This window comes from Apus apus, chromosome 4 (genome assembly GCF_020740795.1).
Source record: "Apus apus isolate bApuApu2 chromosome 4, bApuApu2.pri.cur, whole genome shotgun sequence".
In the NCBI taxonomy this organism is placed as follows: Eukaryota; Metazoa; Chordata; class Aves; order Apodiformes; family Apodidae; genus Apus; species Apus apus.
Genome location: NC_067285.1, coordinates 22,025,736 through 22,039,667, shown reverse-complemented (window position 1 = coordinate 22,039,667; position 13,932 = coordinate 22,025,736). Strand labels below are relative to the sequence as shown.

Sequence of the window (13,932 nt, the reverse complement as noted above, 5' to 3'; positions counted from 1 at the left end):
GAGAAACAGCTGTACTGCTGCTAATCTGACTAAAAGCATCTTCTATAGCAGGCAGTCATGCTTGTTCCCAAAACCATTTTTCCTTATTTGAGGAAATTGTTCCAAAATTAAAACCAATGGAACAGAAGGAAAACACTCTCTGCACAATAATGTTACTATCTGAAACAGAAATACAAGGTTTTGGGCCAGCTAAGAAGCTAAATTAAACATTCATCTAAAGAAAGGAGTTTCTAAAGAAAGGAATTTACACTCAACTGTAAAGGCAGAAGCTAGATCCATCAAGTCTACAAAACCACTGCCTCAAGTTAACAAGGTTAGTTATTAGCACTATCAAAATATTTACAAATAAAAACCTATGTGAAGTTGGATTTTTTGCAAGAAATAAGTGCAAGACAATGAAGTAAAAATCTGCCACAACGAAGGCTAAGCAACAACTCTGTTGCAGTTAGTAACTGCTTCAGGGTCAAAAAGTCTCATTAGTATTTCATTATCCTGACTAGCTGGAAGACAGGTCAGAGATTCTAACTGCCCCCTCCCTCAAAAGTTGCCAGAACAAAGTTTTTGTGCCAGCAATCAGCTCACAATTGAGACACAAAACACGTCATATTATATAGTTTTCAACTATTATCATCACTGATGTCAAGCTGCTAAGGGAGGGGGGAGGTGGAAATAAAAATCAGATAAACAGAAAAATACATTCCTTCCTACCTCATGGGAGAGGGGGGGACAGACGGGCTCGGCTGCTCTGCAGCTAAAGTGCCAGCAGAGGCTAGTCAGAGAGCTAAGGAATGCAGCTTTTTGCCAGCATTAGCTTAAGAGGAATAAAAGAAATGCCGTGCTATTCTCTTTTATTTCCCCAAAGACCCAAGTCAAGCTGAAAGCTACCTAAAATTGACTAAAGTTCCCACTCCCTACCACTTGAATTTATGGAGCAAAAGGGAACTTTAAGTGTGGCAAACAACAAAGCAGCACTTCTTCAGTTGCTATGTTTAAAACAGCGGTTTGGCAGTTAGTAGCCCATCACAATCCAGTGTTTTTGTCGTTGTATCAGAGCAAGCTAAATAATAAGTGACCTTTTTGCTACTACTCTGGAGCTGGAGAGAAGCTCCATTTGTTTACCTCTGTTATTCAGCACAACTATTATGCTGCAAAAGCTGCAAACACAGCTAGGCTTACGAAAGTGATTTTTAGTGTAGTCCAAACACTAGTCAGTTAAACCACTTCTCTCAGATAAAACATCTGAAGATTGATACAGCATTATAAGAGTTTTTACACTTGAGTAAAAAAATTTGTTTTTAGTGTTGAGTTTCTGTGACCTGTTAGTAACCAAATCACTTAGCTGAAGGATCTTAAGACACCTGTATACACATTTAGAGGCAGAACAGGGAAAAATCTTTCTAGATAAATATTGAACAGTTACAAATGTAGTAAGATCTTAAAAGTAAATTAACACACCAAAAAAGGTAACCCTCAGTGATTTCCAACTGCATGCTTGAAGCAGCACTTTTATATAGTGAAAATTCGCAAGATAAACATTCAATACATCACACACTCCTGTACTGAAAACCTCTCCTAAGCAAGTTTAGCTGAGTACATGGATATATGTTAGCAGCTGAACGGGTTTCCATAGGGTTTAGCTGGGACAGTCAAACATATCAGCCTGCACACAGCTAAACCTTAGCACTCATTGTTTCATTCCTGTACTACATCTCATTTTGAGATAAACAGTTAACCATTGTTGGCTACACAGATATTTTATTAAAAATGACAAGTTGGCTCGTTCAAGACATAACCCAATTTGTGGTCACCAGGAACCAAATCCACCCAAGAATTCCTGCAACTTACAAGTTATCTGGCTCTCACACATACTATCAGTCTGGTTTAATGTTTTCACACGTTCTGAAGAAGTCTGTGCAGGCAAGCAAAACAATGCCTACGTAAGAAAAAGTTTTATTAATGCTTCCCTCCTCAAAAAGTTGCAAAACACAGCCTCCTCCAAACTCCGGAAAAGGTTTGAAGACAGCAGAGGAAGTAACTCAGATGGAGTAACTGAAGTTTCAGATGACAGCTTTTAGTAGTTTTCCTACTTGATAGGAGGACTCTTGAGACTGTTCTGCAACTGAAGAGCTGATATCCAGAAAATGGCTGAAAAACTAGAATGGACAAGAAAGTTAACTTTCCTGGTTCAGCCTTTAATAAGCTCACCATTTTGATGGACCTGCTCCTTGCATTATATAGTAACTATTTGATGAAAACTTAAACTAAAAAGACAGAAGAAAACAGTCACAACTGTTTGTCATCACACAATGACTTACCAAAGACAACACTTGCAAGTTATCCAGTACAGGCCAGAGTGATCCACATCAATTTAGGAGTTACAGAAATAATCTCCATCTCTCATACTGCTACTCTGGCACTTCTGTGACTCTTATCTGTTCAAGGAATAAATTTCTATAGCTATTTTCTTGCACAGTCTTCAGCATCAAAGGAAGGACAGGCTTGTCTCTGCAGTTCATGCTAAGACTCATCTACTAAAATAGAGTTCAAATTTAACACCATTATACTTTACTATTCCCACAAACAGGAAATTGTGTGAAAATAACCCACTCTGGTACTGCTAGAAGTGTGTCCATTAAAAAATGAATTGCAAAAAACAACCTTTTCTATCACTTACTTTTAAAAAAATGCATTTCTGGATAAACACCATCACAAGAATATCAAGTACTTCTCAATATCCTTACAAGCAGCAAATCCAGATATTTACAATCATTACAGCAAAAGGCTTTTGGTCTTTGTCTACTGCTAACCTGAGACTGCCTTGAATTAATCAGTACCTTTTACCTTTTAGGACAGTTAAAGAATATGGACAATTTCAGTATTACCATACAAGACTTACTGTATCTAAGTCAAATGACTGAAAATGTTCACAACTCTAGAGAAATTACACAAGAACAGTTGCAGCATATCCAGTTATTTTAAGCTGCATACAGAGATATCTGAGCATAAAGCTTGTAAAATCAGCCAAAGCAGCACTTTCTCACTTCTGTTATTCATAATTTCATTTATGCACCATATTTATCTGAGGACAAAGATTAAGCGTGATCCTTAGTCAAATCATCTTAGGCCATCACAGAAAATCATTTTCATATGAAAACTGCTTACTTCCACTACAATGAAAAATACTGTCCTTTTCCTATCATACACTGTAAGCTCTAAATAATATATTTCATTAATAGATAGATACAGATTTAAGACCCAAAGAGAGAAGGCACTCTGCTGTTAGAGGCAAAGGAGAATTTGTTGGGAATGCAAAGGTCAGGTGCAACCTTCGCTGCAGCACCCATGACCTCATCCAGGAATCCAGGACCCATTTCAGGAATCCTGGTGCCTGAACACAAGAAACAACACAAATCAGAACCTACACCTCAGGAGAACAGACTTCAGCCTCTCCTGGGACCTGCTTGGAGAAATACCATGCAATAGTCTTCTTTTCAATAATCACTTGCAAGTTCCTGCTCATCATGATGAACCATGCTTGAAGTCAATGAAAGCTAGCAGGAGGCCTACATGGATGAACAGAATGCTCCTGACAAAGCTGATGTGAAAAGTAGGCACACAAGAGGTAGAAGCATGGACAGGTAACTCAGGAGAAATACAGAGAAGCCACCTGAGCATCCAGAAATAAGGTCCATCCCAAAGCCTATCTAGAGTTTAAAGTGGTGAGGGACATGAAGAACAAAAAAGAAAAACCTGCTTGAGAACAGCAACAAAAGGAGACTAGGTCACATGTGGGACTGCTGTTGAATGGGTGATCCCAACACTGAAAATGCTGTGTTGTAATGCTTCAGAATAATTGTTTACACTATGAATAATAATAAATGGTTAACAACACTGGTCTATGAAAGGGGAAAGAAAGAAAATACTCAATACTTTCTTTAGCCCAACCTTTACTTAGAACATGTGCCTTCAGCAATCCCAGATCCCAGAGATGCACTGAAAGCTTGGCGGCTTGATGAAGCAATTCATCCTGTATGCACGAGGTGCCTTCTGAGATGCAGATGGTTGCAATAACCACTAATCTGTGGTGCATCTCCATGAATCAACAGAAGATACTACTTTGGACTGCAATTACAGGACAAAATTTAGGGTTAATTCTCTCCTACCTGATTTAATAAAAATTAAATATAACCATTAATAATTGTCCTAAGTGCATCCACTAAAGATACTTCCATGTTCAAATTAAATAACGATGCTCCCAGTAAGAGCTCCTATTGTGTTTTTAAAGATAAATGCCAGGAAGGTTATCATTTTGCAGGGACTAAGAACCAATGTCACAAAGGCAGTTCTGTACCAAGAAGAATGGCTTCTCGGCATTTGCTGAGCAAGTAATAAAATACAATTTGTATTGCTAAAGGAAAAAACATAACATGGCAATGTTTGTTAAGGTCTAGTTTGCCAGCCCAACTTGCTTTTCAGAGTGAGAAATGGCAGCAGAATATTGATATTACTAACAGAAGATACTCCATATGCATATCTGAAGTGAAAAAACACGAAGTCAGTAAGAATAGAGTAAGACAAGAAGTCAGAAACAAGAGCTTAGGAAAAATACATACAAGCCACACACCAGACAAGAAGGGATAAAAAGCTATTCTTGCTATATGTGAAGCCGCAACTAAAATGAAGTAGTCCCCAAGGCAAGGACTGACTAGGAATGGGCTATTCTCTCCTTTGGAAGAATAATCGGTTAAAAAGTATAATTTGTCTCTTAAGACATGTAGCAGATTTGGAACAAGCAACACACCCTATCATGCAACAAGTTAACTATCTCAGACATAGTATCAAGTAACCGGCATCAACAACCTGTTTGCTAATGCATCTTTAAAACCGCTGCTTGGTTCCCCCTGCCCGTGTCCTCTCAAATACCTGCTTCATCAGTCCAAATTTCAACTATTTTGGAAAGGGGAAGACACAGGTAAAACACCTTGTTTATGTTCTGAAACTACTCATCTCTGAGTGTAAAACAAAACAAAATAGGTTTTAGTTAATTCTTTTATTAAACTCTAGAAAGGAATTACATTACTGTACTCCAATAGTATTCTGTGGAGGAAAATATTTTCTTGCTTCAAAGCATAACACAAAACTACATGACACTTTTAAGTTACAGGAACTCAGGAACAAGATAGAAACACTAAACATTGGCCCTTAATAGAGATTTAACAACTCCTCTCTCACTGGTGTAATTCACTTAAGCAACACAAGGCCTATGTTATGTTTTCCAGAGCAAGAGTAGTATACACCATGTTGTGGGCATAGGGAGTTTTTTAATCCAATTGCCACTTAGAGGTTATCCATTTCACAATATTTTGAGCTTTTATGCCCAAAAAGCCATCTGCATGTTATTACTAATGGAGGCATCCACCATCTCTGTGCACTTGAAAAGAATCAGAGAACAAAAGATAATTTTTTAAGCCGATGGGACAGACTGGTGTAAATTATACTCCAAATATAATAACAGAAAAAAAGATAACTCCATTCAAATCATAAGCTGATTAATCACTTATGTAAAGATATTTCATAAAAGATAAAAGCAAAAACAAATCTTATTATGTGTGGGGTGGTTTGTTATTACAAAGTTGCTTTCTATCTGATTAATCACTAAGGACTCTTCTCCCTGCCCCTCCAATGAACACACCCTCATGAGTTTTATCCACATTCTCAGAGCACTGAGCCACAGTTCCCACAACACAGGAAATTATCCCTAAAGAAACCACAGGTATACTCGATCTTCTAATTCCAAAAATAAGGAAGTTTATTTCAAAAACATTGTCTCTCCTAGCACTAATGACAAGTTTCTTCTACACATAGGCAAGACCCGTGAGATCATCAGGGCTCTTCTAATATCCTCATATTGCAAGGAAAAAGCTTACTTTTTTTCCTCCATCCTTTTCCAAGATACATAAATACATACACATAAAAATTGCAAGCTAGTTTTTTTTCCCCTAGAAAGAAAGACTCAGCTGGCCTCAACAGCTCACTCCTATCTTGTTGGCCCTGACATACACGCAAGCCAGCTATGCCAGGAGAAAACTTGGGGATGAAGAAGCGCTTTTACTATCTACTTGCCACAACAGTCAGACCATTTGTCCTCATTTTAAGTGTTTAGCCATGTATTTGACTTCTGCTGCTGCAATAATTACAAGGATTTCAAGGCAGGCTGCTTTTTTCACAGACTCATGTATAGAGGTGATTTCCAAGCTGGTGGTTTGCAGGTGCTGGTAACAACTCAGTTTCTCCAGGAAAAAATGCACAGCTCTTTCTACATGGCCCTGCAACCCTAAGCAACTTTTCACTTGACAGAGGCTGAAGGATGTGCTGATGGCTTCACGTGATTACTACTTCAGCCACTAGGATGAGACAGGACAGCAGCTACAGCTACACTGAACATCCTACCTTCACAGTTGAGGGGTTTTCTTTGGTTTGTTTTAAACTTGATGTTCACTGCCTAAGTACTGTATAAAGTTTCACCCGTTCAGTGAGTAATCTTTGTGGTTTTAGTTGTGCTTAGAGTGGGCTTTAGCTCACAGTAGTTTAAAGACACTGACAACGTTAGGAAGTGACAAAAACCTGTAACACCACTGCTTGACCCAGTGCTATAGGGTGTTGTTCTCATCAACCTCCATTTAAACTTAATGTTGCTCTAAACTGCGTATATTTACTTTTGACAATAGTGCTTGGCTTTGCTCTACTTAAAGGAAACATCCAATAAACCATGACTGAGACAGAGTATTTATAAGGTAACAGACCCTAACTGATGACCATCATGACCTGCTCTAGATGTGGTGAGATACAGAAATACATCAATATAGTTTCCTAAGCCTCCAAATTTTGGCAGGTAAACGAAGGACTATCACAGCATCTACAAAAAATACATTATTGAGAAATGTGATAGCTAATAATTTATTAGATATACCCATTTTTCCCCAATAATATAATAGAAATTGGATGCATGTAGACAGTTATGAAACAGATTTTAATATAAAAGGACAGCACCGATAGCAAAGAGGACAGAAAGGCAGAAGCTGCATTATCACCTGGACAAGTGCTGGCCTTTCAGAGCAGATCTCTGTTCTGAAACATCTCAGCCACTCCTTTAGAAGCATTTCACACCAGTGTCACTTTCCTCAGATAACTTGAGCTCAATCAAAACTAAGGACAGAAAAATAGTGTAATGGTGAGACATTTGGTCTCAGAGATCTTTCAGAGCACTGACCTGGTTCAACAACCCAGCCCCTAAAAGCCAACATCCCACTCCAGTATTTCAGTTGTGTACTTACTGAGTCCTTTCTCAGGTTGCCCTCTATTACCTTATGTTTTATACATATAATTAACTTCCCTATCTGTCCAGCTCAGCAGCTTCACCATGGCACTGTCAGTATTTGGCAGAGTAGCAGTGACACTCTCTGAAGCAGTTTTGTTTGAAACAGTGGACAGAAGTTACAAGAATGGGCTACAACTGTTCTCACAGAATCCATACATGGCAGTAAGTAAAAGGATTTTAAAACAGAGTAGAACCCAGTTACTCCATTTGGCAGTAATATGACATTTCTCAGAACATAAAGGTTTGTAAATTCACTACTGGAAAGTTTAATTTTTCTCCTCCATTAACTGAAGTAATTTTATATAATGTGTGGGATATGTTTAAATTTTCTCCTTTATCATTATTAATCTTTGATAGAAATCACTCTTTAAATATAGGCTAAAGTCTGACCAATTCATAATTTCATTTTACTGCCCACTAAACCAATAGTATATCTAGCAAACTTCACGTTATTCCCTGCCTATAGGGTTGGGTTATTTTTTATGGCCAACCAATTCTGCTGTCTTAGTGTTACAGCTTTAGCTATAATAAATACCAAATCAAACCCCAACCCTCCCATAAGAGGGTCACATCCACTCCAAATATCAGCCAATAAAAACATTAAGATCTTCCGTTATGAAAAGGACTGATCTAGTACATGATTAATCTTGTGATAATCTAAAGCCTCTCCCTCAATTTCTTGGCTCTAGTCCAAAGCTACTTTTTTGAAAACAAAACACGAAACAAAACTTCTGCCACTTAGCTCTGCGTGCAAATTTTTTGCATGGACAACACCTACCCTATTTCACAACTAAGAAATATGATAAAATTACTTGAAAACAATTTGAGCATTGTTCTGCAAAAGCTATCCCCTAATGGAACATTCAAGATACAGTAGAAATGAACCATCAAATATTGGGAACTAGTACAAAAGCGCAGTACAGCAAGTCCTTGATACTTCCCATGGGAAAGAGACTAACTTGTGAAGATGGTTATTTCATTAACTTCAGCAATTACTTGGCCTTCCTCTTACCTAGGATTACTTGACAATTAGGTTTTGAAAGAAAGCATCCTTACAGTACATCTTGTTGGGTGTGTAAACTTTACATTAAAAAAACCACAAAACATAAGATGGCTTCAAGAAAACCTTAAAATACAGTACATCCGTTTCTGACAAAAAACACAAATGCACATTGAATAGCAAACTGAAGGAAAAGTTCTCATAGAGAGGTCTGTAGTCAAGTTACCTTGGAGAAACGTGCCCTTTTAACTCAAACAACAGCCTTAAATTAAGACACTCATATATATATATATCAAGCTCTGTTCTGTTTTAGATATAGTCTATTGTGTTGACTGTAACTCATGAATGTCAGCAAAAGCTTCTTTCAGGTTACTGCATATGGCTTCTTCCTCATAGCCATTTTGTCATTTCCTAGCCCATTGCCCCACAAGCCCATCTCCTAGGCCTTGCAAAAGAACAGGTCTCAGCACTTCAAACACTGCTACCAACAAGTACTTCCAGAAGCAAGTTACATTAATTAAATATTGCATGTTTTAAATAGTAGAGTTCTTTCTATAGGCTGGAGAACCAAAGAATGGTGCTGCTGTGTGAGACAAGTTATCACTGAAAAACTCATCTGCTGGTCAGTACTTACCATGATGTACACTGTAACACTCATGCCAAATGAAGAACCCTGAGCAGACAGCAAGCAACACAAATAACTAGCAGCTATATTACTGTCTTGCTTATATTACCAGATCCATCTTTGCTGTCACCTGTGAAGCCACCAAAAGGCTCCCAATTAGATAACTTGTTTGCACAAATATTCCTGCTCCTGTGAAACTGCAGTTTCACAGATCATCTTTACACTTCAGACTGATAGAGTGAAAACAACTTCAGATAGGAAGCACAACATGAATTCTGTATTTTTCCTAATGTAGTCAAAACTGTAATTTACCAGCCCAGAGCATTTTTCTTGGAAGTACCAACTCAGATTACACCACTTCTATTAGCTCTTTATGAATTAACACAGAAAAATAATTACCATCTTTCCTTTTATCTAGCTAGCAGAAAAGAGAAGAAAACTAGAGGCTTCTAAAACAGTCCCAAATGAAAGAAGAGCTGGCATCAGCAAGCTGCAGAAAGAAACTAATTATTTTTCTGCATTTCTGTCATAAAAGCTACTTTATCAGATAAGGTTTCTTTTTGAGAGGAAGGGAGGTGGAGGGAAAAGAGCCACACAACACAGTCATACAAGCTAAGCTCAGAGAGGCAAGGCGTTATGCTAACGTCTTCCTTTCAAGGAAAAGTATTTCCTACACTCGGCCATCACACCCTTACAGGCACCATACCTATTTCATCAGTTCACTGATGCAGATTGCTTGTTCTTCAGAAAAATAAGAATTTAAGCAGAAGTCAAGAAAAAGCACAAGTATTGCAGATAGTGCATCCTGTAAAATTCACGGAGTCTTGGAGATCAAGAGCTCTAGATACACTGTGGTGAACTACAAAACCCCAAAGTGGCACGTAATTCCAGCAGTAGCAAGTGCTACAGGCCAAAACCTGAAAAATGCATCATATACATTAGTCACTTTGACAGTTTCTTATACCCACAAGCCTCGTGATTTCAGTGCATTAAATCATCAATTAATGGTGACACAGTATTTTAACGGCATGTAGTCATTGCATTTTAAGGTAAAGTTTACTGGCAAAGCATGGATATCAGTTGCTATGAATTATTAGAGAATTTCACAGGATAAGAAGTGAATAAGTAACATCCAATGTTCAAAAATTAACTCAAGAGTGTCTGTAAATGAACTTAACAGAAGTACAAGTACAACCAGGTAAACCCAATTAGAGGAGTATGCCATGTTGCAGTGCTTTCTAGCTCAATTTCTTCCTTGCGACAGTTTGCTATTCTTTTGATGCAGTTGGTTAGAAAAGTACTAATATGATTAAGACATTTCAAATGTAATAGTGACTTGCACTTCTCAAACTGAAATAAACTGAAATGTCCGTACTGCAAATACTCAGATCTTGGAGATACGCTTTGTATAGCTGCTTTCAAGAAGTAGTGAGATACAAGACGATTTTCAGTTACTTTGAACTTCCCGCAAGCAAACAGTAACTCACACTCGAATCTATGTAACAAACTGAACAAATTAGAACTTAGAAGTTTGCCTTTTCGACTCCTGCACTGATAAGTAAGTGCCAGCCGTCACCGACATAAAATTGAAAATCAGGTGCCTGGGAAGCTTGAAGCTTTTTTTAGCATAGGATGACACCAAAAAGTATTTTACCCTTTATAGTGCATACGCTTAAAATAGGACTTCCCAAGACTGCAAAAAACCACAGAGCTTATCAGAGACATCCGTGAGACGTTTCAAGGAGCACTCGGCTCGGGGTGGGGAGGTACAGGCAGCAATAACTAGAGTACTTGACCGCGTCGCTGCTCTTCAGGTGGGGAGCAAGCAGACTCCTTCAGCCAGGAAGATGCGGAACGACCCGCCGTGCCGGACACCCCAGGGCTCCGCAGCACGGCTCCCCGAGCTCCCTCGCCGGCCAGGGCGGGAATAGCCGCAGGCGGCTTCCAGACAGGAGCCGCAGAGGTCCAGAAAGCCTCCCAATTAACCCCTTCCCGGCCCCAGCCTCGCCGCCGGCACCACGGCGGGGAAAGCCGCTCCGCGACGGGGCGCCGGGCGGGCGGCACGGGGGGTGCCCGGAACGCCTGCAGACGACAGGCCGGGGCGTTCGCGCTGCGTGGCCGCCGAACCCCGAGTTGGCCACGGCAGCCAAAGTTACTCCGGTGAAGGGGAGCGGAGGAGACGGGCCGGCCGCCACTACTTACCCGCACCAGGTTGCTGACAGCGGCCTGCACGGCCGAAACGGGGGCGGTGAGGTCCGGAATGGCCTTGCCGTCCACCTCCCCCTCCTCGTGCATGATCACCAGGTGGGAAATCTGCTGGGCCACCGGCTCCAGGATGCTCTCGATGGTGCGCGTGTGGAAGACGGGCATGGCGGCGGCGGGGCGGGGGGCCGGGGCCTCAAGTCCGCACAAACTCCTAGGAAACTCTGTCCCTGCGGGCTGGCGCCCCACAGAGAAAGCCGCGGCCTCCGCGCAAAAAAAAATTAAAGAGGCAAGAGGGGAAAGCAAAGAACCACCGCGCCTCCCCTCGCCCCCTCGCAGACGGCAGAAGCCCTGACAAGAAGCTCCCGTCCCAAGCCCGCGGAGGCAAGACTCGAACTCTCTGCCCGCCCGCCTCCCCCGGCAGCGCCCACCCCGCACTGGCACGGCTCCCCCGCCCGGCGGCGGCTTTTCAAGCGGCACAACCTACCCCTCCCGCGGCTCCCGCCCCTCAGCCGCCCTCGCCCAATGGCCCAGCCGGAACCGCGTCTCCCAGTGGTGCAATGCCACGTCCATCAACATTCCAGAGCCTGCCTCCCTCCCCCCGCGCCTTTCCCGCACCACCCGCCTTCCCAAACAAGCTTGGCTGCGCGGCCGCTAGTTTCCCAGCGTTGAGATGACGTCAGACATTCTGTTATCCATATAAGGAGACGATTAAAGCCGGAGTGCTGGAATAGTGGCCGAGGGAGCGGAGGACGAGGGGGTGGCGGGATCCCTGCGCCCCGCCCACGCACCGCGGGAGTTGGGTCGGCCGGGCTGGGACGGGCGCTCCCTCGGCGGGGAGCGTGTGGCTGTGCACGCCTGGGAGAGCGGGTGGTGCCCCCGCTCCGCGCCCTCAGTGACCCGCCGTCGAGGCGGAGGCTCCCGCGGTCTCCGCGCTGCTCACGCCGCTGCCACCGCCCGGGCGCGGTCCCGCCGCTTCCGCCCCCCCTGAGCAGAGCGGGCAGCGGGGGCCTCTTCCCGCCCGCGGCCGCCTGAGGGCGGGGGGTGTCCTCGCCGGCCTCCCGTCTGAGGCTGAGGGACGTGGCGGGACAACGGGCCCCGTCCTGGCAGCAGAGCTGTTCCGCGGCCCCGCTGCCTGGGGTCACTGGCGGCTCCGCGGGGAGGGCCAGGCAGGGGGAGGGTGAAGCGCAATGTGCGGGTTTTACCGGTGTCATCTCCGGAGATAACAGCGGCACGGGCGCGGGAGTTCGCTTAGATACATTAGGTGAGCGAGGTGGCTGCGGGAGGAGCACGGACCGTACCCAGAGAGTAGCGTTAATTCCCGCTGTCCCGTGGCTCTGAGGTGGGAGCGAAGCGCCCCGGCCCCGCTGCCCGCCCTGCAGCGCCGCTGGGCAGCAACGGGCAGTTCCGGGGCCTCCAGACACCGTCGTCAGCCTAAATAAAACCTGGGGCTGCGTTTCCCGCTCTTGGGCGCTGCCAGTGCAGTGTCTCTTGTGACACTGGGAGTCCTCGTGGCAATAAAATAAGGCACAGGGGTAAGGGGCTACAGGATTGTGGTCTGTGCTTCTTTTCTTTGATAACTTGAGCACAAAATTAGATTTGGGAAATTGTTACTGGCTTTTAGGTATTTTTCTCATGGTCCTGGTGCTATTTTAAGCTATCAATCAATGCTCCTGTCAGACAAGCTTTCACTCCTCAATGTTTCAGAACAAGCAGTGTGCTTTCTGTGCAGTGTTGGAACTCAGCTGGTCCAGGAACATGTAGAAAGAGGCTTCTGGTGTGTACAAGGATCTGCCTTTATGTAAGTACTTGTACTGGAGATAGTTAAAAGTTGCAGGCCTAAAGAGCTAAGAAAAAACAGATTTTGTCAGGTGTTAGAAATCTTAGCAACACCTCTAGCTCTCAATTTCTTTGTTTATATGTCTTCTTCTTTTTCTCTCTCCCTTTTTTTTTTTTTTTCTTCTTTCCCCTCTATTAGTATGCTGGGAGTTGTGTTGGTGTGTATTTATTGAATCTGCAATGGTAGAAGTCAAACAACTAATTTCAATGTTGTACCATCCTGTTTTGTTTGGAAACAGGTATGCCTATAGACTCGATGACAGATAATCAAAGTACATTATTAGCATTCAGAACATATTTAAAATACCAGCTTCTCAGCAGTAATGAATGTGTTAGGCCACTTGAACTATGTACTGTTAGAGTCTTTTTATGTTGTTAGCTTTTGGCTATATGGCATTGTTCTTATCATTTCTATGCATTCCCAGAAGTGCCTCTTTAGCATACTATGGATCAGAAATAATGAGCACGCATTAAAATCCTTCTGGATAGTAATGTGCAGCAGCTGGGAGTTAAAAAAAGCTATTAGTTCATGTTATGAACTAATAATCTGCTAAATTATGTTTTGTGGAAGTATGCAAGCCTAATAAACCACATATTTAGTCATTTGTGGGACTTGCACATAAACTAAGTTCTCTGATTAAAAATAATTGCTTTAAGTCTGGGATCTTGTGCACTGAAGTCTGGCTGAAATATGCATGTGCAAGCATATGTTTTAAAGAAAAAAATATCTGATAATTATAAAAGGCCATCCTAGCTCTAGTAGGTGTAGCTACTATAGGCAAAATATGATTTAGAACAGAGGGATGTGTTGGTAGCCTTCTAAAACTTTACTCAAGACAAAATATGTGTATTGTTATTTGGGGATGTCTTGGTATTAGGAGTTTCTTT

At 42.3% G+C, this 13,932-nt stretch overlaps 1 protein-coding gene across 3 annotated transcripts in view; it reads right to left on the bottom strand.

The window, feature by feature from the left end:
* The window catches only part of VCL (vinculin), a 60,037-nt gene extending 48,396 nt beyond the window's left edge, over positions 1 to 11,641 (bottom strand). For 2 of the 3 annotated variants that reach the window (XM_051616382.1, XM_051616385.1), the window contains exon 1: positions 11,206 to 11,628. In XM_051616382.1, the coding sequence (XP_051472342.1) occupies positions 11,206 to 11,373 (168 nt within the window). In that variant the 5' untranslated portion in view covers positions 11,374 to 11,628. Of the gene's footprint in view, positions 1 to 11,205 lie in introns of all 3 variants that reach the window. The other variant, XM_051616384.1, reaches the window with a different exon arrangement.
* Between the last annotated feature and the right edge of the window lie 2,291 nt (positions 11,642 to 13,932).